This window comes from Juglans regia, chromosome 3 (assembly GCF_001411555.2).
Source record: "Juglans regia cultivar Chandler chromosome 3, Walnut 2.0, whole genome shotgun sequence".
Lineage (NCBI taxonomy): Eukaryota > Viridiplantae > Streptophyta > Magnoliopsida > Fagales > Juglandaceae > Juglans > Juglans regia.
Window position 1 is genome coordinate 30,335,454 of NC_049903.1, and position 26,819 is coordinate 30,362,272.

The following is a 26,819-nucleotide window of genomic DNA, read 5'->3' on the forward strand; positions in this document are numbered from 1 at the left end:
AAATGAAATAAGATATTTTTTAAAAATAATCCAGACTGCACGTTAAATATTATATATAAAATTACAAGTTATAAGGAGGACCGGAGAGGAGTCAACATGGACGGAGAAGGCAAACATCCAAACAATCTGAAACCGTCAGTTTCCATTTGAGATCGGACGGCTCCAAAACTTAAAAATACCGACAGAACATTCTCGAACGATGAGATATTTTTTAAAAAATAACAAGACCTAATCTCATCTCATACTCCATACTGCACGGTAAATATTATATATAAAATTACAAGTTATAAGGAGGACCGGAGATGAGTCAACATGGACGGAGAAGGCAAAATCCAAACAATCTGAAACCGTCAGTTTCCATTTGAAATCGGACGGCTCCAAAACTTAAAATACCGACAGAACATTCTCGAACATCCTAACACTATATAAGCTGTGCTCAGCCCATCTCCTCTTTCTCACGTTGAAACCCTAGCTAGCTCTTTTCTTCTTTTTTCTTTAGCTTGCTTTCAGATCTTACTTTCCTTCTTGCGATTCTATTCTTTTCGTTCCGTCGGCAGAACCATCATAATGGCCGGGAAAGGAGAAGGCCCAGCAATCGGGATTGATCTCGGAACCACGTACTCGTGCGTGGGAGTTTGGCAACACGACCGCGTAGAGATCATCGCCAATGACCAGGGTAACAGAACAACGCCGTCCTACGTTGGCTTCACCGATACGGAGCGTTTGATCGGTGATGCGGCCAAGAACCAGGTCGCCATGAACCCCATCAACACCGTCTTCGGTGAGATCTGAGCTCCTGCGACCATATTTCCTTCGCTGATTCTTAGATCTTAATTCCTTTGTTTATGTTTGCTGTTTCATTTCTAGATGTCTTTCAGTTTACCGAACGCATATAGATCTAGCTTTCTTTATTTGGCTATGTAGGCTGTACGTTGGCAATGTTTTTATTTTTTTTACTTTTCAGAAATTTGCTTGTTTGCGGTCGGTAAAGTGATATTTGTTTTAGGCTATTTACTGTTTCTTTATAATCGGTCAGATCTTCATTGCTGAGTTAGTATTCCCGTTGACTTGTTTTTTAGATTGGCACTGCAATCTATCTGCGTAATAGTGAAGACTAGTTTATTTTATTATGTCGTTTGAAGAGGTAATTATTCATAATCAATAAGTTATCACGCTTTTTGCATGGGTAATGCTATTGCCTCGGTGTGGCAGGAGTAAGTAAATAAGGAAATAGGTTCGAGAATGAATAATTGTTTAAATAAAAGTCGTTTTACATTTATGTGGAATTCTATTTCTTATTTCATTTTTATTTAAACTGCTTGTAGAAAATGTGGAATCGTTAAATTCTAGCTAGCATATTCCAGAAGGAAAAACTTGATTTACTCCTGCAATTATTTAACTGCATGATGTAAGTTATGTTCATTTGTTTTGGTAGTTTATATTTTCTTCATATATAGAATAATAAACTATGATTCATCAAACTGAAATGTCTAATATTCGTAATTACCTATCTCTGCAGATGCAAAGAGGTTAATTGGCCGGAGATTTAGTGATGCCACAGTTCAGGGTGACATGAAATTGTGGCCATTCAAGGTCATTCCGGGCCCCGGAGACAAGCCGATGATTGTGGTCAACTACAAGGGTGAGGAGAAGCAATTTGCTGCTGAAGAAATCTCTTCCATGGTTCTTATGAAGATGCGCGAGATTGCAGAGGCTTACCTTGGTTCGACAATAAAGAACGCCGTGGTCACTGTACCCGCATACTTCAATGATTCTCAGCGTCAGGCTACAAAGGACGCTGGTGTCATTGCAGGTCTCAATGTTATGCGTATCATTAATGAGCCCACTGCTGCTGCCATTGCTTACGGTCTTGACAAGAAGGCAACCAGTGTTGGCGAGAAAAATGTCTTGATTTTTGATCTTGGTGGCGGCACGTTCGATGTCTCTCTTCTCACTATTGAAGAGGGTATCTTTGAGGTGAAGGCTACAGCTGGTGACACCCATCTTGGTGGCGAGGATTTTGATAATAGAATGGTGAACCACTTTGTTCAGGAGTTCAAGAGAAAGAACAAGAAGGACATCAATGGCAATCCAAGAGCTCTTAGGAGGTTGAGGACAGCATGTGAGAGGGCAAAGAGAACTCTCTCTTCCACTGCCCAGACTACCATTGAAATTGATTCTTTGTATGAAGGCGTTGATTTCTACTCCACCATTACTCGTGCCAGATTTGAAGAGCTCAACATGGATCTCTTCAGGAAGTGCATGGAGCCTGTTGAGAAGTGTCTGAGGGATGCCAAGATGGACAAGAGCACCGTCCATGATGTTGTCCTCGTCGGTGGGTCGACCAGAATTCCCAAGGTCCAGCAGCTTTTGCAGGACTTCTTCAATGGTAAGGAGCTATGCAAGAGCATCAATCCTGATGAGGCCGTTGCTTATGGTGCTGCAGTCCAGGCTGCTATTTTGAGTGGCGAGGGTAATGAGAAGGTGCAGGATCTCCTGCTCTTGGATGTCACCCCTCTCTCCTTGGGTCTGGAAACTGCTGGTGGTGTCATGACCGTGTTGATTCCCAGGAACACTACCATCCCCACAAAGAAGGAACAGGTGTTCTCTACTTATTCCGACAACCAGCCTGGTGTGTTGATCCAGGTCTACGAGGGTGAGAGAACAAGGACCAGGGACAACAACTTGCTCGGTAAATTTGAGCTTTCAGGAATCCCTCCTGCTCCCAGGGGTGTTCCTCAGATCACAGTATGCTTCGATATTGATGCCAACGGTATTCTGAATGTATCTGCGGAGGACAAGACCACGGGTCAAAAGAACAAGATCACCATCACAAATGACAAGGGTAGACTCTCAAAGGAGGAGATCGAAAAGATGGTTCAAGAGGCAGAGCAGTACAAATCTGAGGATGAAGAGCACAAAAAGAAGGTGGAGGCCAAGAATGCACTGGAGAATTACGCATACAACATGAGGAACACGGTGAAGGATGAGAAAATTGGTGCCAAGCTTGATGCAGATGATAAGAAGAAGATAGAAGACGCCATCGAGCAGGCCATCCAATGGCTGGACAGCAACCAACTCGCGGAGGCAGATGAGTTTGAGGACAAGATGAAGGAGTTGGAGAGCATCTGCAACCCAATTATTGCCAAGATGTATCAAGGTGCTGGTGCTGACATGGGCGGCGATGTGGATGATGATGGTCACGGTCATGCCGGAGGAAGTGGTGCCGGCCCCAAGATCGAGGAAGTTGACTAAACCTCCTTCTGCCTTGAAGTTGTTGTTGTCCATTCGTAACTTTTTATTGTATCTTTCTTTTCAACTATCGAATTTTGTGGCTTTGAACGAACTAGGGCGGTATTTTTGTTCAAAGCCAAAGCTTTACATGTCCTGTGCTACTTCCGTTTATTTAATTACTCACCCCAAAAACAAAAAATTTTGCCGGGCTACCTTTTTGCCAGGCTAATTTCTATACTTATGGAATATCAAGGTCGATTCTTGCCCCGTATATGGTTTCTTTGTTGTCATTATTATAATTTTTATCAATGTTAGATTAACAGATCATATCAAATATTATTTCCCCTAACCATTTCGCGTGTTTTTTAGTTAATAGGAATACACTTAATCGAATTTGCTCTAATGCGGTCTTTAAATCTTAATTTTGAGATTAAAATAAATCTCGTATTTTAAATTTAGATATTCTGATTTATCGAAATAATTAGATAGATTAGATTGATTGAAACATAGTTTGTCTAGTCTGAAGGAGCCAGGCTACTGGGGTTCAGCACAAATTCCTACCTCAAAACTTCCAACCCCCAATTAAATATTGCCAACCCATTATAGTCTCGTTGTCTGCAACCTGGAGATAAAGTTTTCTTATGGAAATCCTGCTTAGAGGCCCTTCCAACTCAATCAAACATCTTTAGAAAGAGAATAGTCGAGGTCTCACTCTGCCCCATTTGTAAGCTGGAGGAAGAAGACACAGTTCATGCATTATGGAGATGTGAGGCAGCAAAAGATATGTGGGGCCAGTGTTCTAAAAGACTACAGAAAAGCTACCTCCCTTATACATCCATGATCCAAATCTTTGAAACCTTATTTCGGACTATGGATTGCCAACTCATCCAAGAATTTGCTGTGGTTGCAAAGTTGATATAGTGGAAAAGGAATAGATTTATCTTTGATGGCTCTTTTGCTCACCCGAATGCTATTGTCAAGGATGCAAGAAGGACTATGGATATGCTAAATGAGGAAAGATCCTGGTAGGTCAGTGTGCAACATTGCAACTCAGTCGAGACTTGGCAGGCCCCTCCATCAGATTGGATCAAAGTGAACTGGGATAGTGCAGTAGACAAAACAGAAAGTTTGATTGGAGTGGGAGTGGTTGTTAGGGACAATGCAGGACATACCATTGCTTCAAAGAGAACCAAGAAACATCTCTTCCCTGATCCAGCACTTGCAGAAGCCTATGGAGCCCTCATTGCAGTCCAGTTTGGCTTATAACTTGGGCTATCTCAAGTGATCATTGAAGGGGACTCTCTACAAGTCATTAATGCTCTAAAAAGGGAGGAAGAGGGGTTCAATAGTGCTAGTATGTTTGTTGAGGAGGCTAAACATCTTCTTAAGTTCTTTGCCAAGTGGGAGGTTTCTCATGTTAGGAGAAATGGCAATTCTATTGCCCACTTGTTAGCAAAAAATACTCTTTCCATCTATGATCATGTTATAACTTTGGAGGTCCTCCCTACTTGTATTCAGGTGGTCTAATAGATTGGATATGATTTTCTCAAAAAGACTTGTATGTTCGAGATATTTGCCGACCCAATCAAATTATCCCGGCCCTACAAGTCAATGAGATACTTTGAAATTTTTAATTTTTATTAAACTATATTAAATAATTTATAAATAATAATAAACTGTGAGGAATAATAGTGGAGGAGGAGCTGTTGTTCTTCCCACCCCTCTTTTTGTTGATCAAACACTTTTTGGTTATACGTCCGAACAACGTGTTGTATCACCATCTTCTTAAGTTGTAATACAAGATGCGCCGTTGCAAAATGGTGCGCACGTGTGCCTCCCACGCGTTGCCCACCGTCAGAACTCCACACGCACCAACCACTTCATCAAATTCATATGCCTCGAACTTTCAAGATTTAATCATCCATGCCCTTCCACAGTGGATGCTTGAGTCTCATGGATCAGTACATATCTACTTGCTTTTCAAATGTCTACCAGGTTGTACTTGAGTCGATCCTCTGCTTTAAGCTTCCTTCATTTGAAGGGGAGTGTTTACTGTAGGGTATGTTTACTCTGATCCAAATACGAGTGGCACGAACAAATGAAATAAATGCACCATATATATGATTTTATTTTGTCGACAAAGTTGAGAATATGTGTGAGTTTTAGTTGAGGTGATTAAAGAAGCGTGGATAGATGCTGAAAGTGTAGGATGTTAGGTTAGTTACATGAGCCGCAGACATAAAGAGATTATACAAAATAAATATATAAACTGACGTGATTTCATGAAATTCGTTAAATCTATTTTATAATAAAAAATAATTTTACAATCTGACATATCATATCAAACTATGTCAGTTTGTAGATTTACTTTTATATAATTTATGTGTGATTAAAGTATTTTCTTAGTTACATTAGGTAGCATTAAGTTTTACTTTTAATTTTATTTTATTTTTCTCTTCGCTAGTCGGATTTCTCAGCTTCAATCAAATGAAAGTGAAGCACGTGTTTTTTTATTTTTCACAATTTTGGAGAATTGTGAATAGCTAGCTAATTCTCACGTGAATAACGATATTAGATTGTCCCAAAAACTGGAAGTTAAATAACTTATGACTAACTACATTCATCAAAGTTGGAAAAGAATTGGTATTTTTATAAAAAAAAAGAAATTATAAAAAAAAATTTATAAATTGATATATTTTATATAATATATTCAATTAATTTTATAATAAAAATAATTTTATAAATTAATATATCACATTAAATTACGTTAATTTTATATGAATTTATTTATATAATTTTTTTTATTATTAAAACATTTATAATAGATAAAATTATATCATGCATGAGTGTGCGATAACCAACGCTTTACGACGCCGTTTCCTTGCCTCCTGCAGTCCTACTGCTTTACAATGTGAATTCGAAAACACTTCACGCGCGATATGACATGCCGTGCCCCGTGACCAGACCTTTACCATTCAAACACAAAAAATGGCTTCTCCAATCCCTTACTCTGTCGCCGACGACAAGGACCTCGACGACGCAGCTTTGTGGGCCGTAATCGACACCGCAGCAGCCTCTCACTCATCCTCCAAATCTCGCAAGCCTCTCGCAATCAAATATCCCAATTTCCAGCCAGTATCACCAATCTCTAACCCCGCGCCGCCGACAAAGTTTACTAGAAACCCTAGGACCCCTAACTTTGCAGACTCCGACCCTAGGATTTCTTCCGAAGGCGAGGTGGTGCAGGAACCATGGATTTATCGCCCACCACGCAAGGTGGCGAGGACTTGCGCTTCGGTAGTGAGCGAGAGTAGTCCCCTCCTCGTGGTCAGGAATGTGCAGCGCACGCCCACCACGCCAGCGTATTCGTCTCCTGAAGTGCATTTGTCTCCTGATATCGAAAGGTTCGGCGTGAAGGAGATTAGTGCTCGTTCGGAGGGCTCCCCGGGGAGGTGTGGGTGGAGCGAGGACCTAAATATGAGGCATAGCTTGTCTGGGAGGTTCCCTTCGGTTTCTCTGTTTAAGGAGTATCAGAATGCAGCTATGGCGGTAATTAGTTTAAAATTTAATGCATTCGTTTTTGTTTTCAATGGATTGTTTTCAAACTGGTATTCCTTGCATACCAGTTAATGTTACATGTGCAAATAATTTTTTGTTATGCTGAATTGCTGATGTTAATTATGAGAAATCGGGTGTTTATTTAATTTTTGAAGTGTTGTATATTATAACAGAGTAATGAATCTTATAAAATGATCGATTTGGTGCTCTGCAACGGTCCTTCGCTCATCACGATCTTTATAAATGTGTGATATCTGTGTAAAATGGTACATTTTTTATTCTTCGGTTCTGGCAAGGAAACTTTTGAAAGTTGAGCAAACAGAGGTTTGGATTCAAACCTCATCCCACCCATCTCATCTTCTCTAACATTACAACTTTCACAAACTTTTATACAAAAAATAATAAACAATTCAACTTTTTCAAATTTTAAAACAAAAATAATATTCGAACAATATTTTATTCAACTTTCATCTCATCTCATCTCAACTCACTGACCAAACCTCCCGTTTTCTGATAACTTATCACTTTTCTGCCTTTTCAGACGTGTTCTGCAGCGTCTAAAGTTTGAGGTTCCGAGTTTCTGATAGTTATTTGTTAGGAATGAACTCAATGTATCTGCACATGCACAACGCAGTGACAATTGCTACGCACTCTCAAAAATCGCATGCCACACGAAAAATAATCCAATGGAATCCCGGCATATTGATGTAGTCAAGTGCTGTCTTTGACAATTTGTGATTCCATGGACAGATTTTGGAGAAAACTGATTACACAATGATTTCTGGGAATCCTTTCATAAAAAAATCAGGTAAAAGATTATGGGTTTCTCCTTTCTTGCTGATTAAATATGAGAGCAATCGATGTAACATGGGGCATCTTTATTAAGCAGGCTGGAGGAAGATATCATTCTACTTCAATCTCTCTTTTGAAATCAAAGATAAGACAATTGAATTTGATGAGAACCGTAATGTTCAGCGTGCTGAATTTGTGGTTCGGGCATACATGCAGTATGTTCTCTAGCTTTTAAGGATAAAGCAATATCTTCTCTACTATATCTGATATATTTTATGCTGTAATTACTTTTTCGTTCTTTTTTCCCTAGAGGTGGTAGGTTCTCAGATGGATGGGGCTCATGTGAGCGGCGTGAGAAGAGGTTCTTAAAACCAAATCATGATATACCAAGTACAGCAGAGACCAGAGCCAAAAATAAAGCATGCCAGGTACATATTTCCTTCTACCTGTTGGCTTCTGACTAATTGTGTTTTCTATTCAACAACTAGTTTTTTTTTCCCAAATGACAGAACTATACACAGTAAGCTTTGATCAAGTTGTGTTGGTGGCCTTAGGTGGTGAAGCAAGGGTCCGGCTTCACCTTTTGGCTGTCAACCACATTGTTATGTGTAATAATTTACATACAAAAAGCAGCTTTGATCAAGTTGAGCTTAGCCTGATGTCATAATCATGCGCTAGACTTGGCCAGCTTAGCTCACTTTGAGTCATATGATATTGTTAAATTGCACCTTTGATGTTATTTATTCTCTTTTTGTGAATCCTGATAGATTATCTAGGTGAGATGGACTGAGTTGTACGGGTTAGTAACTTACATTTAGGAGTGGGATCTTACTCCAACGAAGTCGGAATCCAAGACTCTGAGCTTCTAGTCCATTGTGATTCGGAGTTGTTTCTAGACTCTGACTTGGAATCATAACAAATTTCGACTATGCTCCACATGCTTGGAATCAGAATGGAGTTGGAGCCACTCTTTAGAGTTGATCCAAATAAGAAAATTTGCGTACTTGCACATAATCAAACCCAAAACCCTAAATGAGCAAAAATCAAACATGCAAAGCAGAATTCACAAGCACAAAGCACTGATCACACAAAATTAAAGCGACAAATTTAGCATGCTTCAGTTCCATGGACAAATAGAAAGTAAAAACTCACAGAATTTCAAGACACAAGAACAAGTAAAACCTACAAATTAGATTTGTTAAAACAAAAATAAAAAGAAGTCTTGGGTCTTACGAAGGAGGAGGAGAGTACTTGCTGATAAACACCATGAGAAGGGGATCACGAGTGGAAGCTGCGGATTCTGCAGTTATTCTCGGCGTGAAACCAATGCCCTCATGTGGTGGCATTCAGTATTTGGCATCAAAATTAGGGGTGTCAAATCGTGTTAACGGGTCATGTTCATGTCTTATCAAGGCATATATGTTATACTATATGGGTCAACCCGGATACGATCTGTTAAGTTTATCGTGTCAAAATTTCAAACCCTAACACGATCCATTAACATAATGGGTTGACACACGACCCGTTAGTGAATACTACGAAATAGGTTAACCCGGCCCGACTCATTTCAACCCATTTATATAAAGGGGTTGAATAGACATGAAATTAACCCGTTTGACCTTATTAAATTTAGCTTAATTTTATATAAATGTTAAAATCACAATATCTATAAAAAAAAATATATAAAACTAACTATAAGTCCAAAATTACAATCTAAACAATAAAAATATCGAAATTAAAATCCCAACAATTTTACTTTTAAGTATAAGGGTATAATTGTAACTTTAACTTTCTTAACAAGTCATAACGGGTTGATTCTTTATTAACCCGTTAAGCAATTGTGTCTTAACTCAACCTTTTTTGACCCGAACCCATTAAGATTAAACCCAAACCCACTATTATCGTGTCGTGTCATATATTGACATCCCTAATCAAAATCAATGCCCCTCATGTGGCAGCTTTTGGCGTTCAACATGAAACCAAAAGTATAGAGAGAGAGAGAGAGGGAGAGAGTAATATGTTTAGGGTATCCAAAACAGCACCGTATTGGATGTTAAAAAAAGAAAAGCCAAAACAGTGCTGTTTTGGATGATACGTAAATACAAAAGTGTGACTATGAATTCGGTGACAAATAACATACAACCTCATAGAAATTCTAAAGCGTGCTAGTCACTACACCATTTCAAATTTTGTTCACTGAAGCAGCGTTATTAATACACAGACACATGTAATAAATTGTTTTCAAATAAATTGGAGTTGGGGTTCAGCCTTCAGGTTTTTTTCCGAGTCTTGATGGATTCTGAACTCTGTCACCCACTTATTTTAAGCAGAGCTTCTTAAATTCCAGCTTCTCTCGAAACAAAGTTAGAATGGAGGTTCAAGTAGAGTTGGAGTTTGGAGTTTTGCACAAACCTACTTACATGGTCCCTGGATTGATGCTTAAAACTTATTAAGCTGATTGTCATTGATCAGGTCGTTTTTTGATTGACAAAGACCCTTTGCCCCTTGTTTATTAGGGACTCCACCCTTTGCCCCCTGTTTATGGGAGGGAGGAGGAGATCCCATTTGGTCCAAAGACCATTGACTTTACCATTGGTCAATGTCCCTTGAGAAGAGTATCCTAGACTTAGAAGTATGTGACTTGATGGGTTCTTGTGTAGAAACTTTCTCATTGTTTCTTAAAGCTTGCTTTCTGTCAAGTGTAAACTTTATGTTAAAAAATTGCGATACCCTCACTGGGTGAAGATAAGTTAAGAGCTTTGTTGCAAAGATTATGGATGGCACTAATACAATGATTTGGGATGGATTTTTAGACACAAAGATGACGATTTAAGATTATTAGTTGAGAAGTAATGCAGTTTTGAGTTAGATGTTTCCATGCCTCAAAACTTCAGTGGCTGAACGGTAATTGGCTCGAATACATTGCTGTTTGAAAGAACAGAACAAGGCCGTCTCACTGACCTCATCAACTAATTCATTGTGCTTTGAATTAGTTGATGAGGTCATCAAGAAAGAAAAATGGAAATGAAAACACCTAATGCCTTGAGCTTCGCCATCTTCTCCTTAGCCAACCAACAAGCTGAAAATGGAGCTTCACCATCTTCCAGATGCGCTTTTTAATTTCCAAGTCCTATTCTTGTAGTGATATCAGTTGTCACTTTGCAAACATGATTTGTATTATTCATGCACTGCTGCTTGCTGGAAAGTTATTTGCAACTATATTAAAATATCTTGCATACAATTGAAATTGTTTTCTTTTGTTTTTTTCAATAGCACACTAGTGGCTGGCACGCTCTGTACAATTTGAAGCTTCCTTAGAATCACTTATAAAGTTCAATTTCACCTATTAAGTAATATAGGACTTAGCACACATAACTACCTTTATAACTAACTACCCACTCCATCTGGGTTATTCATATTTCCCAATGCGAAATTCAGGTGTTACTGTTACATAATGGGTCATGGATGGATGTACTCATTCAAACAATGTAAAATTATCTCATTGTCAATATTATAGAATATTATTGCATGAAGATTAGAATCCTCACATTTGCAGGACCTGCTTGGAATCGGAGAATATCGACCCGGTGCAAGCCAAGTCCAAGTCCAACGATGACAGGATCAATCTTTGTGTCAAAAAAGGTGAGATTGCATGTGGCATTAGCAAAAAGCTCTGGGCAGTCAAGAAATGTGCATTGAATTTGATTTGATCGAGATTGTAAAGGAAAAAGCAAGCAAAAGTTAAGAGTCTCCACGTGCTTGTTGAACGAGGAGAACGCTGCCTAATTGCTTCTTTGTGATATTGATGACATTGAAGCAGAAATATTTTTCTTTCTTCCGTTTTTCCCCGTTCTGGGTAGCTAAAAGTAATGGTGGGGGTAAGCCTAGTTTTTATTTCTTTTTTACTTTTTATTACTCTTACTGCCTGACTATTCACCACATTTTACGACGTCGGTGGAGTTTGGGGGGCTGAATTAGGAGATACCGACCGAGTTTTTGTCAAAAGGAAGGAGAGAGAGAGAGAGAGAGAGAGAGAGAGAGAGAGAGGGGGGGACAAAAAAGCAAAAGGTGGTGATGTTACAAACAGCGGATGAAACAGTCGGATGTCTACCAAAGCAGAACGGTTTCCTTTTCAATTTTTCAGTCTTAGCGTGGCGTCTTCTCCTCCTTTCGCTATTAAAAATGATAAAGCAGGGAAACACAATTTTAAAAGATAATAATATATATATATTTTTTTTTATGTAAAATGATTTATACAGTGGTTCTGGGATCTAAACGAAAAGACCAATGTTTTCAAATTTTGTTACTCGTCATTTTTATATACCACATAATTTAATTTTTATTTTATTTTATTCTTCCTAAAATAATTAAATTCTTCTACTCATCATTTATACATTAAATATTTAGTTAGAGAAAAAAAATAAAAAATAAATATATGATGTATGGTGTGAAGATGATGAATATAATTTTTTATATTTTCATGGTGTATTTTCTTTGTAGCCTGTAGGGGAGTGTGCAAGAGTTGTGAACTCTAAAAGACTGTATTTAACACTTTTTTATTTAGTTTTTAAAAAATGATTAAATTTAAATACAATTATAAATTGTGCAAGAATCTTACATTCTTTTTTAAAAATGTATGGTAAACAATTAAAAAATTAAATTTTTTATGACAGTCTCATATTTAATTTTTTTATGAGACCCCTGGGCAAAATTAGGAGTGTGCGGCACTTAGGTGTCGTTTAGATAGTGAGTTGAGATTATATAAGTTGAGATAAAAGTTGAAAGTTAAATAAAATATTATTATAATATTATATTTTAATATTATTATTATTTTGAGATTTGAAAAAGTTAAATTGTTATATTATATTTTGTATATAAATTTAAAAAAATTGTAATAATAAGATGAAATGAAATACTCTATAATTACAAAATATCATCTTTTTAAAAAACATTGATATGAACAATTGAGAAGAATTACACTTGCGACGTAACTTTATTGAAGGTTAATTTCTTTATGTATAAATTCACTTTAATGGAAGTGTAAATTGTTATAAATAATTGTAGTTTTGGCACTGAATAAATTGCAAGAATTGTGTCGATTCAAATATATAAAAAAAAATGCTATGTAGCAAACTTTCATTCAACTCTTTTTAATGTCAAATCAAATGGATTCATTGCTATAGATTCAATTCAATCAGGTTGTGACTTGTGTCACGAAACAATTCAAATCAATGGCTTTTTTTTTTTTAAGCAAATATTTCATAGATAAATTAAGTAATTACAATATACTAGATTTAATGTGGTGGAAATTTCCAATAATCATATCAAAATAAGTAAATGCAACATAAGAGATATAAAAAAAGAGGAATCTGGAGTGCTCAAAAATTTGGCTCCCACCCATTTTTCATTAAGGGGAAGATGAAGTTGTTTGAAGCAATTTTTGCATAGTTTAATAAATAGACCATAAAATTACGACTAAAAGTCACAGTGGAATGTTATGTGCTACCTTTTGTTGGTCCGAACTGGTTGAAGGAGACTTTCACTATTACTTTATCTTAATATTTGGTTAGGAAAAGCAGAAACATAGAAAAGTAGTAATCAAAGGTCCAGAAGATGAGTCGATACATCAGCATAGAGCTGTCACTGGTTGTGGAGGCGCGTGTGATTCACGCGCCACTCTTGGAAAGAAGGTAATAGTTGGATCTCAGAAATTCGAAGCCGTTGATCCCAATAGTGTCGCGTGTGATGGCGGCATGAGAGTCTATTACTAGAGCATGCGGTGGTTGTAGAAGGCTGGTAGGCAAAAGATCGATACATCTTAGTGCTACGGATGGAAAACTACAAGAAAAAAAAACAAAAACAAAATTAGGGATAGTTCCAACGTTGGCCAAACAGGAAGAGGGAGTGAGGAGCCGAAGCTCCACCCCCGTCCGGACGAAAATGATGGAATCTTTAATTACTTTGGTAGATAAAAAAGCTTCTGGAGAGATAAAACGAAGGAAAAACTCAAATCAATGTCTTAATAACAAAGCCTTTAATTTCTCCAATATCATGTATGGAGAGTATAATCAATAATATAGGTATGTAACTTATTCAGGATGAGATTTTGTAGAGAGGTATAAAAAATGCATTTCGATCGTAGAAAATCTAAAATTATTTTTATTATAATTTGAAAAATTGTTCGAATTGTCTTGATTTTTGATATTTTGTAAAACGTCATGATAATTTTAAATTATTTTTTTTATATTAAGTTGTTTGGTATTATGAAAAATTATTTAAGAAAAAATCTTTATTTTCAAATAATACCTAAATTCTAAATCTTTTTTGTCATGAATTTGATGATTGATGACTGATGACATGTTCTTTAAGAAAAATTTTATTTACAATCTTCACTTAAAAACTATATATACAGACTCATTTGCTTAAGCTTATATTACAGTATCTAAATAATAACTGAACGTAGCATTGATCATTATCTAATTCTCCAAAAGAAAATTTTCGGTTCCAAATTCCACCCCTTTATAAAAAAATAAAAATTCGAAACCTTTTACGGGGGTAATATGGTAAGTTAGAGAGAAATTCCTGCCACCCAGTCGCCAGTCCCCTCCCTCTGAGTGTCTGAGTGGCCCACCCCTCTGGCTCTGGGTTCCCTGCCGCAGAGCGCTTCCCTTTTTATCTCACTCCCGTACAAAGATTATTCGCACTTCTGTGATCACCTCCGTCTAGGCCATTCTGTCTGCCCAACCACGGTTTCGTAGAAAGAAACGGGTAGAGACATCATTCTCTCCATGGATTTTTTCTTTCCTTTTTTGTTTCGGCTCTATTGTGCTTGAATCAGGCAATGCGGTTTTGAGCACAGCTTGCCATTTTCAACTTTCTCGTGCATCTTCGTCTACTGATCTTCACCCATCTATCGAGTCCCTGCATTCTTTTCTTTGCCACTCGCTTCTTGTTCTGTATCTATGGAGTAAAATCATTATAATTTTTATTTATTTATTTACTTTCATGTCCATCTTATCCTTTCTATGTTATCCTCTTCTTTTGCTTTATTCTGCTATGACTTGGTCAGAATAGGGAACGATGGTACTGGGGTGGAAATGACAGTTCATTATTTTCTCTGAGGTGACCTCGCTGAACTTCTCATAGTATATCAAATCAGTCCCAGTTTTCCAAATCCTTGGGGCTAGCTTGAGAATCATGGCTCGTCAGGTATCTCTCTCTCTCTCATACACAAACACTGCGTAATGGTACTAGGTTAAGAAGTGATTGGTTTTGAATGCAGGAAGAGGGGTGGCCTCTGGGGTTGAGACCACTGAATGCGAGAGTTGGGTTGGTGAGAAATAGTGATTTGTCTGGATCAATCTCCTTCAGCACTTTGCTCACCGGTTCTCCCACTTGTTCCTCCCTTTCTTCTTCAGATCTTGATACCGAGGTCAGTATGATCTTGCCCAACTGCAACTCCTCCCAAAAAAAGACAAAAAGAACATGAGAAGAAACGAAAACCCAACATGATTGATCTATAACCTATACCTGGAATTTTCCTCCCTCCACGATGTCTTGTACCGGTATGCATGCTTGTTTCTTCGATGACTGTTTTTCTTCTGCTTGCAAACAGTTTTTGACGGTCATGACATATAATACAATAAGAAGCCAAGTTTTCCCTTTTATTGGTATGTACAGTGTGTCTAGTGGGAAAATTTTAGATATCTTGCTCGGATTTTACGTCTCGAAAAGAAATACACTTTATATTTATTAATTGTTGTACATGTAAATTTAAAAATCTCAGACAGCATTTAACGCCTAATGAATGATTGCGAGATTAAATAGAATGAGTTGGAATTAAAATTAAAATATATTTTTTTAATATTATTTTTATTTTGAGATTTAAAATAAATTGAATTGTTTATTTTATTTTTTGTGAAAATTTGAAAAAGTTATAATAATTAGATAAAATGAGATGAGTTGAGAGGAATTGTGAAAATAAACGAAGTGATAATGAGTAATGAATTTTTCATGCTCAAACTTTTTAATAATTTTTTTTATAAATACGTGTTAATTAAATGAAAGGTATTGATCTTGTCAAATAATAATGCTTTTACAACTAATTTATAAAAAACTCTATTAAAAAATAAATAAAATAGAATTGTGTCTATAAAATTTCCCCATCTGATATGCATGCAGTCTCTACTCTCTAGATCTCATCATGTATAATTACCGCACCTCCATGATCAATGGCTATTGGTTTTTTATTTTCAAATATATATGACTACAATAAACATCTAAGTTTCCTACGTGCTGTTCATGTATGTGTGTATCATGTGTGCAGTTAATTTATCAGTCTCCTGGTCATGATTATATATATCATGTATATATGGTGGTACTTTACTCTTTCCACATGGTTTTCTATGATGGTGTTTAATTATATATATACTTGAAAGTGTTACTTTACATATGAATCTCAAGCTTTGCTGTTTGCATTAAAAAAATGTTTAGCACTAAGTACGTGATGCTTCTCAACATATATATATATATATATATATATATATATATATATATATATACTCAGCTTCAGCTAGGTTCAATGTAACGAAAACGCAAGCAAGATACCCACGTCATTATAAGAAAATTGATTATTTGTGGTCAGTTATTTCTTGTAAAAATGACTATTTCTTACTAAAATGAATCTGTTTTTGTCTTAAATAGTTATTATCGTCACAAATGCTCATTTTTCTTATAGTGCATTATTTTCATATTTTTACATGAGACAGTAGTGGCCCAGCTTTTCATTGAAAATCCTAGCTGTATGAAGATGATCATGAGTGTTTTCCAACAAACATATTTACTACGGTTTTTTCTATTTCTGACCTTCTTAAACATGATTGTCCACGGTATTGTTCACATGAGTGGTCTCTACCATTATTTCAAAATAGAAGACAAGCAGGCAAGCCTATGGTAAAATGTGCATTAATTAACTTAATTGATACCTGACCAAGATAACAAACCATGACGATGTTCATCAATCTAGACATGATCATCACCACAGCTTGGAAATTAAACTACTTTTGTACGTGTATATTTGATATGGAAAATTAATTAGTAGATGCTCTCGGAGGATTGATGACAATATTATATATGGTGCGATACTACTAGTTCTATCTTATCATAATTAAGATGATATGCTATTTAAATTATATATCTACGTGAGACAAGTACTACAGTTATAAAGAGATTTCATAAAAATAAATCTATAAATTAACATGATTTTATATATAGGATATATTAGATTTACTTTACAATAAAAATAACTTTACAATTTAACATACCACAAGTTACATCAGTCTATAAGTTTAATTTTATAGAATCCCTTTGTCGTTAATTTATTTTTATGTAACAATTCTCCTTAAACATCATGAGTATGTGTCCACAAATCTCACGTTGTCCAAGACTATCTAATAATGATATTTGTTTGATATGGTACTCTTCCATGCGGTGTTTTTCTTTCTCGTTGAGCTGTTCAGTGTGATTGGTTGCAGTCCACCGGGTCATTCTTCCACGAGAAAAGCATCACGCTTGGCAGCCTGATTGGAGTTTCTAGCATTTTAGAGCTTTCACGAAGATCGACGAGGGGAAGAGCAGCAGAAACCGTGAGAGACATGAGGAACAACAACGTGTACAAGCCCAAGCTGCCTGCATGGCTGTTCTCACTTTGCTCAAAACTCAGCACTGATGCCGTGAACACCAGGAATAATAGTACTCCATCTCTTGGTCACTTTCTCGAAGCAGAGAGGAGAACTGCAGGCATATACAGAAGGAATCTGCAGAGCCCAACCTCCATTGATATTGCACCTTGTGATTTCTCATCCAGTACCCTCCCCATTTCCGATGCAAACTCGCTGTTTGTTGGTGGCCAAGTTGCTCCTCAATCGAGTACTTTTCCAATATTGGATGATCATGAGAAAGGTGGTGGATCAAAACAATCCAAAAACGAATTTTTAGAGGCCGGCAATGGGTATGGGATTCCATTACTATTCTCCTGCTTGCGTGGATACCTCATAAAATGATGACTTCAATCTATCAATGAACATTATATTTAATTTCATGTTGTATGTTTGTCTTGGGTCTGGCTAATTGATTCCTTAATCGTCAATGAGTCAGATTCAGATGGGGGCCTTTTTGTTTTTGGAGTACGAAATTCTAAGGTCCAGCATGTTGAAAAAGGAGGGTTTTTTTTTGGCATATTCATATGTCGATCAGGTGCGAGTGTTGAGGCAAGCGGCTACTTTGACAAACAATTCTGCATATTATAGCATTAAAAGTAGTATATAATATTGTTGATTTGGCTGTCTTTCAAAATATTCTTGGTGCTTTACCCGTTAATGGAATGCGGCCTAAAATCAACAGAATGGAATTATATGGGGGAAACGAAAAACGTTTTTAAAAAGAATCTAAAGTAGGTAAATTTCGAATCATATAAAAAATTTTATTTTTTACTGGTGATTTTTTTTTTTTAAAACAATGTGCGAAAGTTGCATATTAAAATTGTATTTAATATTAAGATTATGTTTTGTCGTTGAATTGAATTGAGATGATAAAATATTATTTTTAATATTATTATTATTTTAAAATTTAAAAAAATTAAATTATTTATTATATTTATATTAAAATTTAAAAAATTATAATAATTAAAGTGTCACATCAGGCGTGGATTCATATAAGAGTGGGCCGTGGCTCTACAGCCACACATGGAGGATCTCAATGGGGACCCAACAGTGCAATTTTTTTTTTCTTTATATATATATATATATATATATATATATATATATATATTTGTGCTTGAGGCATGCATAACCAGCTTAGAAATAAATAGATGGGAAAAAAGGAAAAGAAACTGAAAAAACATAAAATACACTTGCTAGGAAAGAAATAGTAAGTCCAGATTTTCGGACCATTAGGAATAAAAACGTGGCATTGTTCATGACATGAATGAAATCCATATACTTTTCATTGCTTTGAGCTCCACAAAGCATTGCAGGAGTAGAAATCAGCTCTAGAGATCATGAGTAGATAAGCATTGCTCGAGCTCGGCTCTTTCAGGTCTTAGACCCCATTAATTCTAAGTGGATTAAACAAGTAAGATCGATTTGGAGAAAAACAGCAGCTCCCAACTACAAACAGAATCTTCTCCCAGTTTCCATCAGTAGGATATACAGTTGATCTACTTCTCAGCAGTTGTCTATTTTGAATTGTCCATGATGGTTGAGCAATCAAAGAAAATTGACTATATTTTCAAGGAAAAATAGATTCTGAATACTTGCCTGATGAACATCGATGCTTCTCATTTACAGAGAAGCTCTCTGACTAGAATAGTATCACTTGAATGAAGCTCATCTCTATAGAATGGAATTCATCAACCTAAACTTACCCAAGGACCCTTAACTTCTCTATTCTCATATTCTTTTAGAATATTATGATATATATATTTATATGTAATGGTGTTTGATATTCATACCCCATGTGGGTCTCAGTTCCGAAGCAAATTCAGGATTTCCAGAATGCCCCACTCTGAGAAACCAAGTCCAGGGTTGTTACTTCAAGGCTTGTCAACCACCACGTTGCATTCAGCAGCAATCTTACCTGGACTGAGACCACCCAGTCTAGCGAATGAGCCCATGGCAGATAAGCTCTTGAAACTGCTGCTGCCTTCACTGAAATTGGACTTCCTTGATCTCCTTGGCTTCGAGTTCGAGGGACTAAATTCAAGTTCTGAATCATTGCTAGTCTCAATCTCGGCAACTACTAGTTGGGTAATGCTACTTCTGCAAAATGGGCAAACTGGGGCAGTAGGGCAAGCAGCCGTAGGGTTGGGCTTCTTGTGGCAGCATATGGCTAGGATGCAATGAGCACACATTTGATGACCACATGGTCTGACCTCAATTGTGCATACCTGGTCAAAGCATATGCAGCATAGGTCCACATCGCTGGCCTGTGAGAACATTTCACCATTAAATAAGAAGCTAGATGCAAGGCTTAAGATGCAGGAGAAGCACATTTATCACCTGCATCTTGGCCGGGCATTCCTTCATCGATCCCTGGTCAACTTGGATTATTCATACTCGTACAAATTAAATTAATGCATATTTATTGATGTCACATTTCTTCAACTTAATTGTAAAACATACACCATCTTAAGAATGGATAATTATACATTTTTATACAAACATCCTCAATAAATTCTTTGTTTTTTTATAAGTAACATCCTGAATAAATTCTACCAAGAGTTTTAGGTTTTCCTCGAATAATGTTTTCAAGGACTAAAATACATAGAATTTACATTACAATTATCCTTCTACAGAAAAAAAGGGAATATTACCTCAGACGCATTGTCATCAGCTCCAACAACAGAATCCAGAGATGGAAGTGAGTACACAGTCTCCTTTAATACGGCCTTCTCCCTCTCCATGTTTGCTTCCTTCAAGGCCCTCTCTAACAATGTTTTTGCCTCTGGATTGAGCTCACTGATGAATTTTAAAGGTGATGGCCAGACTAGAGGCTCTGCTGATGAAGGATCCAATAAGGCTGCACAAACTCGATGCTTGTGTTTCAGTGCAACCGTGTATGGTATTTTCCTGCAAAAATCATTCATTTTCAAGTTTCCGCAATAGACCTTCAAAACCAAAAATTCTCACTACGATCATTATACAATGCAAACTTCAAAAACTTTAGGACAAAGGAAAACCGCATGGGAATAAAATCAAGTCAGGCTCCAAAAACATTGAGTGCATTTTTTGTGATAAATGAATTATCAGTTGCTGTGATGCTTTTTTTTCCTCTTTATATCCAACCAATGCTGTTGGTGCTACACTATTTACATGCATAATGCAAGGCCCCATGAGGTTCAAGTTGGTAGCCTACTTGTAAGAAAACAAATTCACACACCGCCACTCTCCTCATTACAAAGAGTTTTCCTGTATTTAGAGAGTTAATGCATAGAAAGCATGAATCAGCTTTCGGATGATACTAATTGGCAGAGTTTTCGACCAAACTAACCCATTGATATAAACAGTCCAATGGCAACAGGCAATTTACTAAAGCCTTGGATAATCAAAAGGGAGAACTGCTAGTTTTCAAAAAGTAGAAATTCACCCTAGTCACTATGAATATCTTATTTGTGCAGTCCATACAGATATGGTCTGAATTCTTAATAGAATAACATCTTGGATGTATTTTTCTGAAATATATAAGTATGGCCCCAGGAGAGGGTTTTCCAACTATTGAATTAATAATCACTGTATTCAGTTCTTCTAAAATAACCTTTTGACCCAAACATGTGCAAGGAATCAAGGAGATCGAATGGGAGTTCCAACAAGGCAAGAAATAAGTAAAGTACAATCATAGCATTAAGAAGCAAAATTTATAGTTGATCCAAAAATTAAACAAGCACATAAGTTAGGTTAATCACAGCGGTTGATGAATCTTACCCAGATGAATCTACTTGATGCCTATCTGCTCCCCAGGCAAGCAATTCACGGACACATTCCAAAGAACCACCACGAGCTGCTAAATGAAGCGGTGCACTTCCTAGGTAGCTGCAGATCATGGTACCTTCATCAATCTGAGTGACAAATGATAGCTATTTAGCCAGTGATAGCAACGCCTCAAATTAAAAGCATTACCCATATCCACCAGTTGAAGCACAAACAAGAGCCCCACTGTCTAAAAGGATATTAACGCACTCTGGCCGGCTTTGACGAGCAGCTAAATGCAGTGGAGTTGCGCCCCCGCCATCTCTTATGTTCACAAATCTTGCAAATCCCCTGCCCAAATGTCACCCAATGCAAATCAATCAGCAAAGATGTGAATCAAGGACACAGAGAGACACGCAGAGAGCGACAGACAGACAGAGAGGGTGGAAGAGACGAACCAAGAATCTGAAACAGGGGTGGAATGAGCAGCAAAAAGAATAGCTTGCAGGCAATCTGAATGGCCATAGTAAGCAGCATAATGCAAGCAGGTTCTTCCATGTAGAGAATCAAACATCAGTATCTAGTAAATTACACACAAAACCCATGATCAATACCGATTTATCTTGATGCTCAAGTAAGAAGTTTTACCGAGAAAATTCTCATAACTAAAATAAGAAGCAACATACATTCGCTCCTGCTTGAATAAGCTTTTGCACGCAAGAAATCTTCCCATGCATTGCCGCCAACATCAACGGGGTCTAATCATTCGCAAACAAAAAGAATATTCAAACAAAGCACGCAAACAAACACTTTTAGTATGAGACACATTAAAGGCTAAAAAGCTGAACCTGTTTATAGCGGTTCAAGATATCTGGATTAAGGAACCGGTCCAAAAGGGCAGAAACAACCTATTTTCCCATCAGTTCAGACCCAAAACCCAAATGAAACCATCAAAATTCTCCCAAGAAAATGAAAGATAAAAACCATACACCATCAAAACAGAAAGAAAAACGAGGAAACCACCAAACCCACCTCGATCCGACCATTTGAAGCCGCCACATGCAGCGCAGACAACCTCCCATACCCACTAGTCTCTTCCAGGACACTTGGGTCTGCGTCAACCATAGCCTCAAGGAGCTCAACCTCACCTTTCCCAACCGCACTGAACAGCCCACTCTCTTCACGTTCTCCGCAGCTCAGCGCCTGCCCCATTCCCTCTCCAACCCTGTGTTCTTCGCTCAGCACATGGAGAGGTTCTCCCGGGACTTACTCAAGAGCCACCTTCCCGGTGGTGCTGGGCAAAGCAATGCAAGGCAGGGAAGGGAAGGGAAGGGAAGGGCAGCAGAGAACAATTCCCCGGATCAAAGTAAAGAAACGCAATCTTTTAAGTATTGGAGTAGCCTCGTAGTTTGGACCTGCCCGCATAGATTTCGGGTAGGTTCACCCCCGTGTGAATGATTGACTGTTCAATGTGTTCATGTCAGAGATCGGGCAGCTTGTCAGATATTTTTCTTCGGGTAATTTTTACATTATTTTATTTTTATCCAATAGGACTCTGCAGTCTGTACTTCTCATTTGTCCAAATTAGACTGTTCCCACATGGCCGCATGTTTCTTTTTTTTCTTTTTTTTTTCAGCGCCATTATTTTGAAAATTATGACTTGTTTGAAAATAAATACACTTTTAAATTTTTATCTCATATTCTTTCTGAATATAATTTAAAAAAAATATATATTTAGAATTATAAATTATACAACCACCATGTAATTTCCTTACAAAAAGTGAATAAAACATGAGATCCTTATAAAAAAATTAATTTTTTAATAATTATTTTATTTTTTTCGAAGCGATTACACGACGTTTATGCATTTCATAATTATATGTAAAATTATATTAATTTAAATAAAAATATTTTCAAACTAATCATTATAATTTTTTTAAACTTTCAAATAAAAAAATCAAAATTTTCAATTTTCTAAACAAAAATAATACTATAAAACTATATTTTAATAATATTTTAACTTTATAATATTTTTTTATTCAACTTTTTTACCTTTGCTTTCACAAAACTTAAAAAATATTCAAATTAAACTATCTCATTATTATTCACAAATTATTTTATAAAAAAATTTATTTATAATTTTTACTTAGAAATTGTATGTGCAAATTTTTTATTAAATAAAAAAAATATCATTTTAAGAGAAATATTTTTATAATTTTTAAAAAATTTAAAAATAAAATTACCTAAATTTATAATACAATCCCTAAATAATGACTATACCATAACATTACTCTTATTTTATCATCATACACAAAATTCGTTTCAATCTCCAAACGATAACTATCAGTTCCGTTGATCTGTCACCCGTTCATGTTCATAGCCGCCAGATCATGATTCTCTTTCGTAACATGTAAAAATACATTTATTTAATATTTAAAACGTTTGAGTCTTCAATTATTTTTCCTCACATGTTATTACAATATAAAAATAATAAAATTCGGAAGAAAGAATTAGGTGAAAGAAATAATAAAAATGGATATGCAGAAGAAAAAAAAATAATATAAAAAGAGAGGAAAAATAAAGACATTAGTGCTTAGACATCATCAACCTTTTAAATTGTTGAACGACAACCAATATTCTTCTTTATAGACTTGTTCCTCTTACGTGTTTGAAGAAAATCATCAACCTTGTTGTTTTGTTTGGTTCTTTTTTCTATTTCATTCTCCGGTCAATTAATTACAGCTCTAAAGTAAAAGGCTAATGAACCAAATACTTAGGAAAGTGAAAAAGATGTGTCATATCAGGCATGCATGCTTGCTTGCTTTTTATTTTTTATTTTTTTATTTTATTATTATTTTATGTGCCCAAGGTGGTCGTATGGGTAGTTGGTGCTTATGTCATAAAGTTTTCAAATGTTGTTTTGTTAGTAAAAATAAATGAGAGATTGTTTCGTATAGAATAAGATAAGATGTAGGAATATTATTATTTGCACTTGTTGGAAGGTGATGAGGAGAATCATATATGTGTGTGTTGGCATGAGGAGGATTCAACTGTCTAGGGAGCTGGTTTTTTTTTTTTTTGTAAATGTCTATGGAGGATTTGAAACTTACACCAATAAAGAGGATGTTTGCCATGTGTTGTTAGATTTCAATCTTACACTAATAAGAGAGATTACTTTGATGGTTTTTAAGATTTTTAAAATACATGGCTTATTTTAAATTTTTAAGAAACCCAATCTATATTTAAGTTTTAGAACATTTAAAACTTTAGGATTTATAATATATTTGTAATCTTATGGATGTTTTCAATAAATTGATTAGGCCTGCAACCCGACTTGTCCAAGCGGGTTTTGGGCCTGACTCGATCCGACTCGCTCTTTTTTTTTTTTTTGTTTTTTAGCCTTGCCTTGCCTTGTTTTGTTGAGGGGGACATGGTCTCAAAAGGAGGAGAGAAGTGACATAAAAGAGAGGAGACGTGACATAAAAACTGAAGGGACTGAAAATAAAGGGGGCTTCTTCCAGACGACTGGGAGGACTTCAACTTCTTTAGTTTCTTCAACCTCACGAGAGGGACTCTAGCGACGAGATCTCCACCTGAAGATAGAGCTTATATCTCCATTGTACAGCAAGAATGAGAGATTATGAAAGACTGTAAAACAATCATATTATAGTAGATTCTCCCCTCTGCAAACTCCGTGGACGTAGGTATTACGCCGAACCATGTAAATCTATGTGTTATCGTCTCTGTATTTTCTCTGCATTTACTTACTGCTCACTACCATGGATGTACGCACGTATACCGTACGACCGCACTGAACCACCTCTAGGAGCTCCACACAACACCAAGCGTGCCCTGAATCGCCACAACGGGCAGGGAATGAATATTTCTCCCATTCCGGCCTGTTGTACTATTTTTAAGCATTAACAGTTAGCATCGTCTGTGGGATCTGAGTTACTTTCTACACTAAAGGTAGGAGAAGGAAGATTTTCCAGTGCGCTAAATAATCACCAAGCGAGTAGATAAAAGTTTTCCAAAAAAGTATTCTCGATTCTCCAACTTTTATTTTTATAAACAATACTGTTCCAAGAAGATTAGATGGGATACAACTCCTCACCCATGCAATTAGGTTCACTTCCTGTGCACGAAGGACACGACATATTGGGGATAATGGAAATGCACAGTGCATGTATAACACACGCATGTGCATGGCATGCACAGTGCCGTGCACAACAGCGTGAGGGTGCACACCAGTGGCACATAGTTGTGGGCCAGCTGCGTGCCTCCACTCACATGCAGCCTCTTTGTCGGGGATCACATCTGTGGATTGCCAGGCGGGACCAGCTACGTGCCTCCACTCACCCCACCTGGTCCACACCGCACGAGACCCACGAGTTGGCAGGATTCACCCCGCCAGCTACAAGGGAGGACAGCCACCGGTGACCCCCACAAGCAGCGATGACCGCTAGAGCCCCACATTTGGGACAAGTGTCGCGTGAGGCCTACGAGCTGGCGGGATCCATCTCACCAACCACAAGGGGGCCCAAGACAGCCACCGGCAGTTTCTGTCTCCGGTGAAGCCTCCCCCTTCCCAAAGTAGTGACGGCTGCTGAAGCCTTACATCTGGGACACGCATTGCAGATGCTCGCAGTGGCTAGCGGGCAACGACCACCATGGACTCCAACCACAAACTTCTCCACCAGCGCCATCCTGTCGTGCACCTCGCCAGCACAGTCCCGCCATGTCCATCCCATCCACTGCGTCTCGACCAACATCTCATCCCGCCATGCCCATCTCGGCCACTAGCATCCCATCCACTACATCCCGGCCAACATCTCATCCCAGCCAACTCCCATCCCTACCACCTCCTATCCCACCATGCCCATCTCAGCCACTGGCATCCTGTCCACTGCGTCCCGGCCAACATCTCGTCCTAGCTAACTCCTGTCCCATCCAACATCCCGTCCCGACCAATATTTTGTCACGGCCAATGCACGCGGACAAATGAGTAGTTGTATGCACCAATGCCATACACAACCATCTTTCTCAACCCCCACATGCACAGCGAGAGCTTCTTGGAGTCGTTCGGCTACAGAGCCTCACGACCACATGGAGAGGCCTAACCCATGCAACGTGCTGCACATCCACTGTACTAAACGAGCCTTGCGAGCTCCCTTTAAGGCACGTTGCATGGCCCATGCAACGTGCTGCACCACCCTTTGCTCGGCAACGAAACTTTCTTGGCCACCTACCAACACCATGCGCGGCCACCGCCAAACTGTTCGGACCAAGAGTTGTTTGGACATAGGCATTGCAGGCACATTCCTCTCAACCTAAGCTCGAAGTTGCTTGGCCGCCACTCTCCTCAGCCAGATTGAGGTCATCGTCCATTTTACCACCTTTAAATTCCTAGGCCCCAATAGTTGATACCTCGACCACAACTTCTTGGGCCACACAGAAAATTTGCTCCTACAGCTTGATTGACCGGCGGAGATCATAGCGTCGCACACCGAAAATGGTCGACCAACAGAGTCCCTTGTGCATATCTTGCATGTCCCATAAAACGAAGATTGTTTGACTAGCCTGTAGTACACATCAAGAAAAAGAAAGAAAATAGAAAAGAAAGAAGGAGAAAAGAAGTGAGGAAGAGGAGAAACAACAACTAGCAACAGGCAATTTTTGTCTCTCTTTAAATTTATGTGAATCCTATTTTTACAAACATAATTGATTCCTATGACGCGAAACACCGGCTACATAACCCCACTCGGGCACCGC

General features: G+C 37.5%; 4 protein-coding genes across 5 annotated transcripts; 3 read left to right on the top strand and 1 right to left on the bottom strand.

The window, feature by feature from the left end:
• Positions 1-260: 260 nt before the first annotated feature.
• On the top strand, positions 261-3,505 carry LOC108998998 (heat shock cognate 70 kDa protein 2). Its single transcript, XM_035688623.1, has 2 exons — positions 261-781; positions 1,520-3,505. The coding sequence occupies exons 1-2, from the start codon at positions 568-570 to the stop codon at positions 3,253-3,255; spliced, it is 1,950 nt and encodes a 649-aa protein (XP_035544516.1). The 5' UTR covers positions 261-567; the 3' UTR covers positions 3,256-3,505.
• Positions 3,506-6,161: 2,656 nt separating this feature from the next.
• Positions 6,162-11,480, top strand: LOC108999005. Its single transcript, XM_018975783.2, has 5 exons — positions 6,162-6,783; positions 7,543-7,600; positions 7,682-7,799; positions 7,895-8,012; positions 11,141-11,480. Exons 1-5 carry the CDS (start codon positions 6,223-6,225, stop codon positions 11,198-11,200), a joined length of 915 nt encoding a protein of 304 aa, XP_018831328.1. The 5' UTR covers positions 6,162-6,222; the 3' UTR covers positions 11,201-11,480.
• A 2,786-nt stretch (positions 11,481-14,266) lies between these two features.
• On the top strand, positions 14,267-17,919 carry LOC108999006 (uncharacterized protein At3g17950-like). 2 transcript variants are annotated; one of them, XM_018975785.2, is made up of 4 exons: positions 14,267-14,352; positions 14,659-14,793; positions 14,867-15,016; positions 17,118-17,919. In XM_018975785.2, the coding sequence occupies exons 2-4, from the start codon at positions 14,782-14,784 to the stop codon at positions 17,643-17,645; spliced, it is 690 nt and encodes a 229-aa protein (XP_018831330.1). In that variant the 5' UTR covers positions 14,267-14,352; positions 14,659-14,781; the 3' UTR covers positions 17,646-17,919. The 2 variants fall into 2 exon arrangements, with proteins under 2 accessions (XP_018831330.1, XP_018831331.1); XM_018975786.2 differs by having other exon boundaries at positions 14,277-14,352; positions 14,654-14,793.
• A 574-nt stretch (positions 17,920-18,493) lies between these two features.
• On the bottom strand, positions 18,494-22,421 carry LOC108999001 (putative E3 ubiquitin-protein ligase XBAT31). The gene is made up of 8 exons (XM_035688858.1): positions 22,080-22,421; positions 21,896-21,955; positions 21,734-21,805; positions 21,506-21,627; positions 21,258-21,398; positions 21,063-21,170; positions 19,955-20,210; positions 18,494-19,567 (listed from the first exon to the last, which is right to left on the bottom strand). Exons 1-8 carry the CDS (start codon positions 22,257-22,259, stop codon positions 19,175-19,177), a joined length of 1,332 nt encoding a protein of 443 aa, XP_035544751.1. The 5' UTR covers positions 22,260-22,421; the 3' UTR covers positions 18,494-19,174.
• Positions 22,422-26,819: the final 4,398 nt, after the last annotated feature.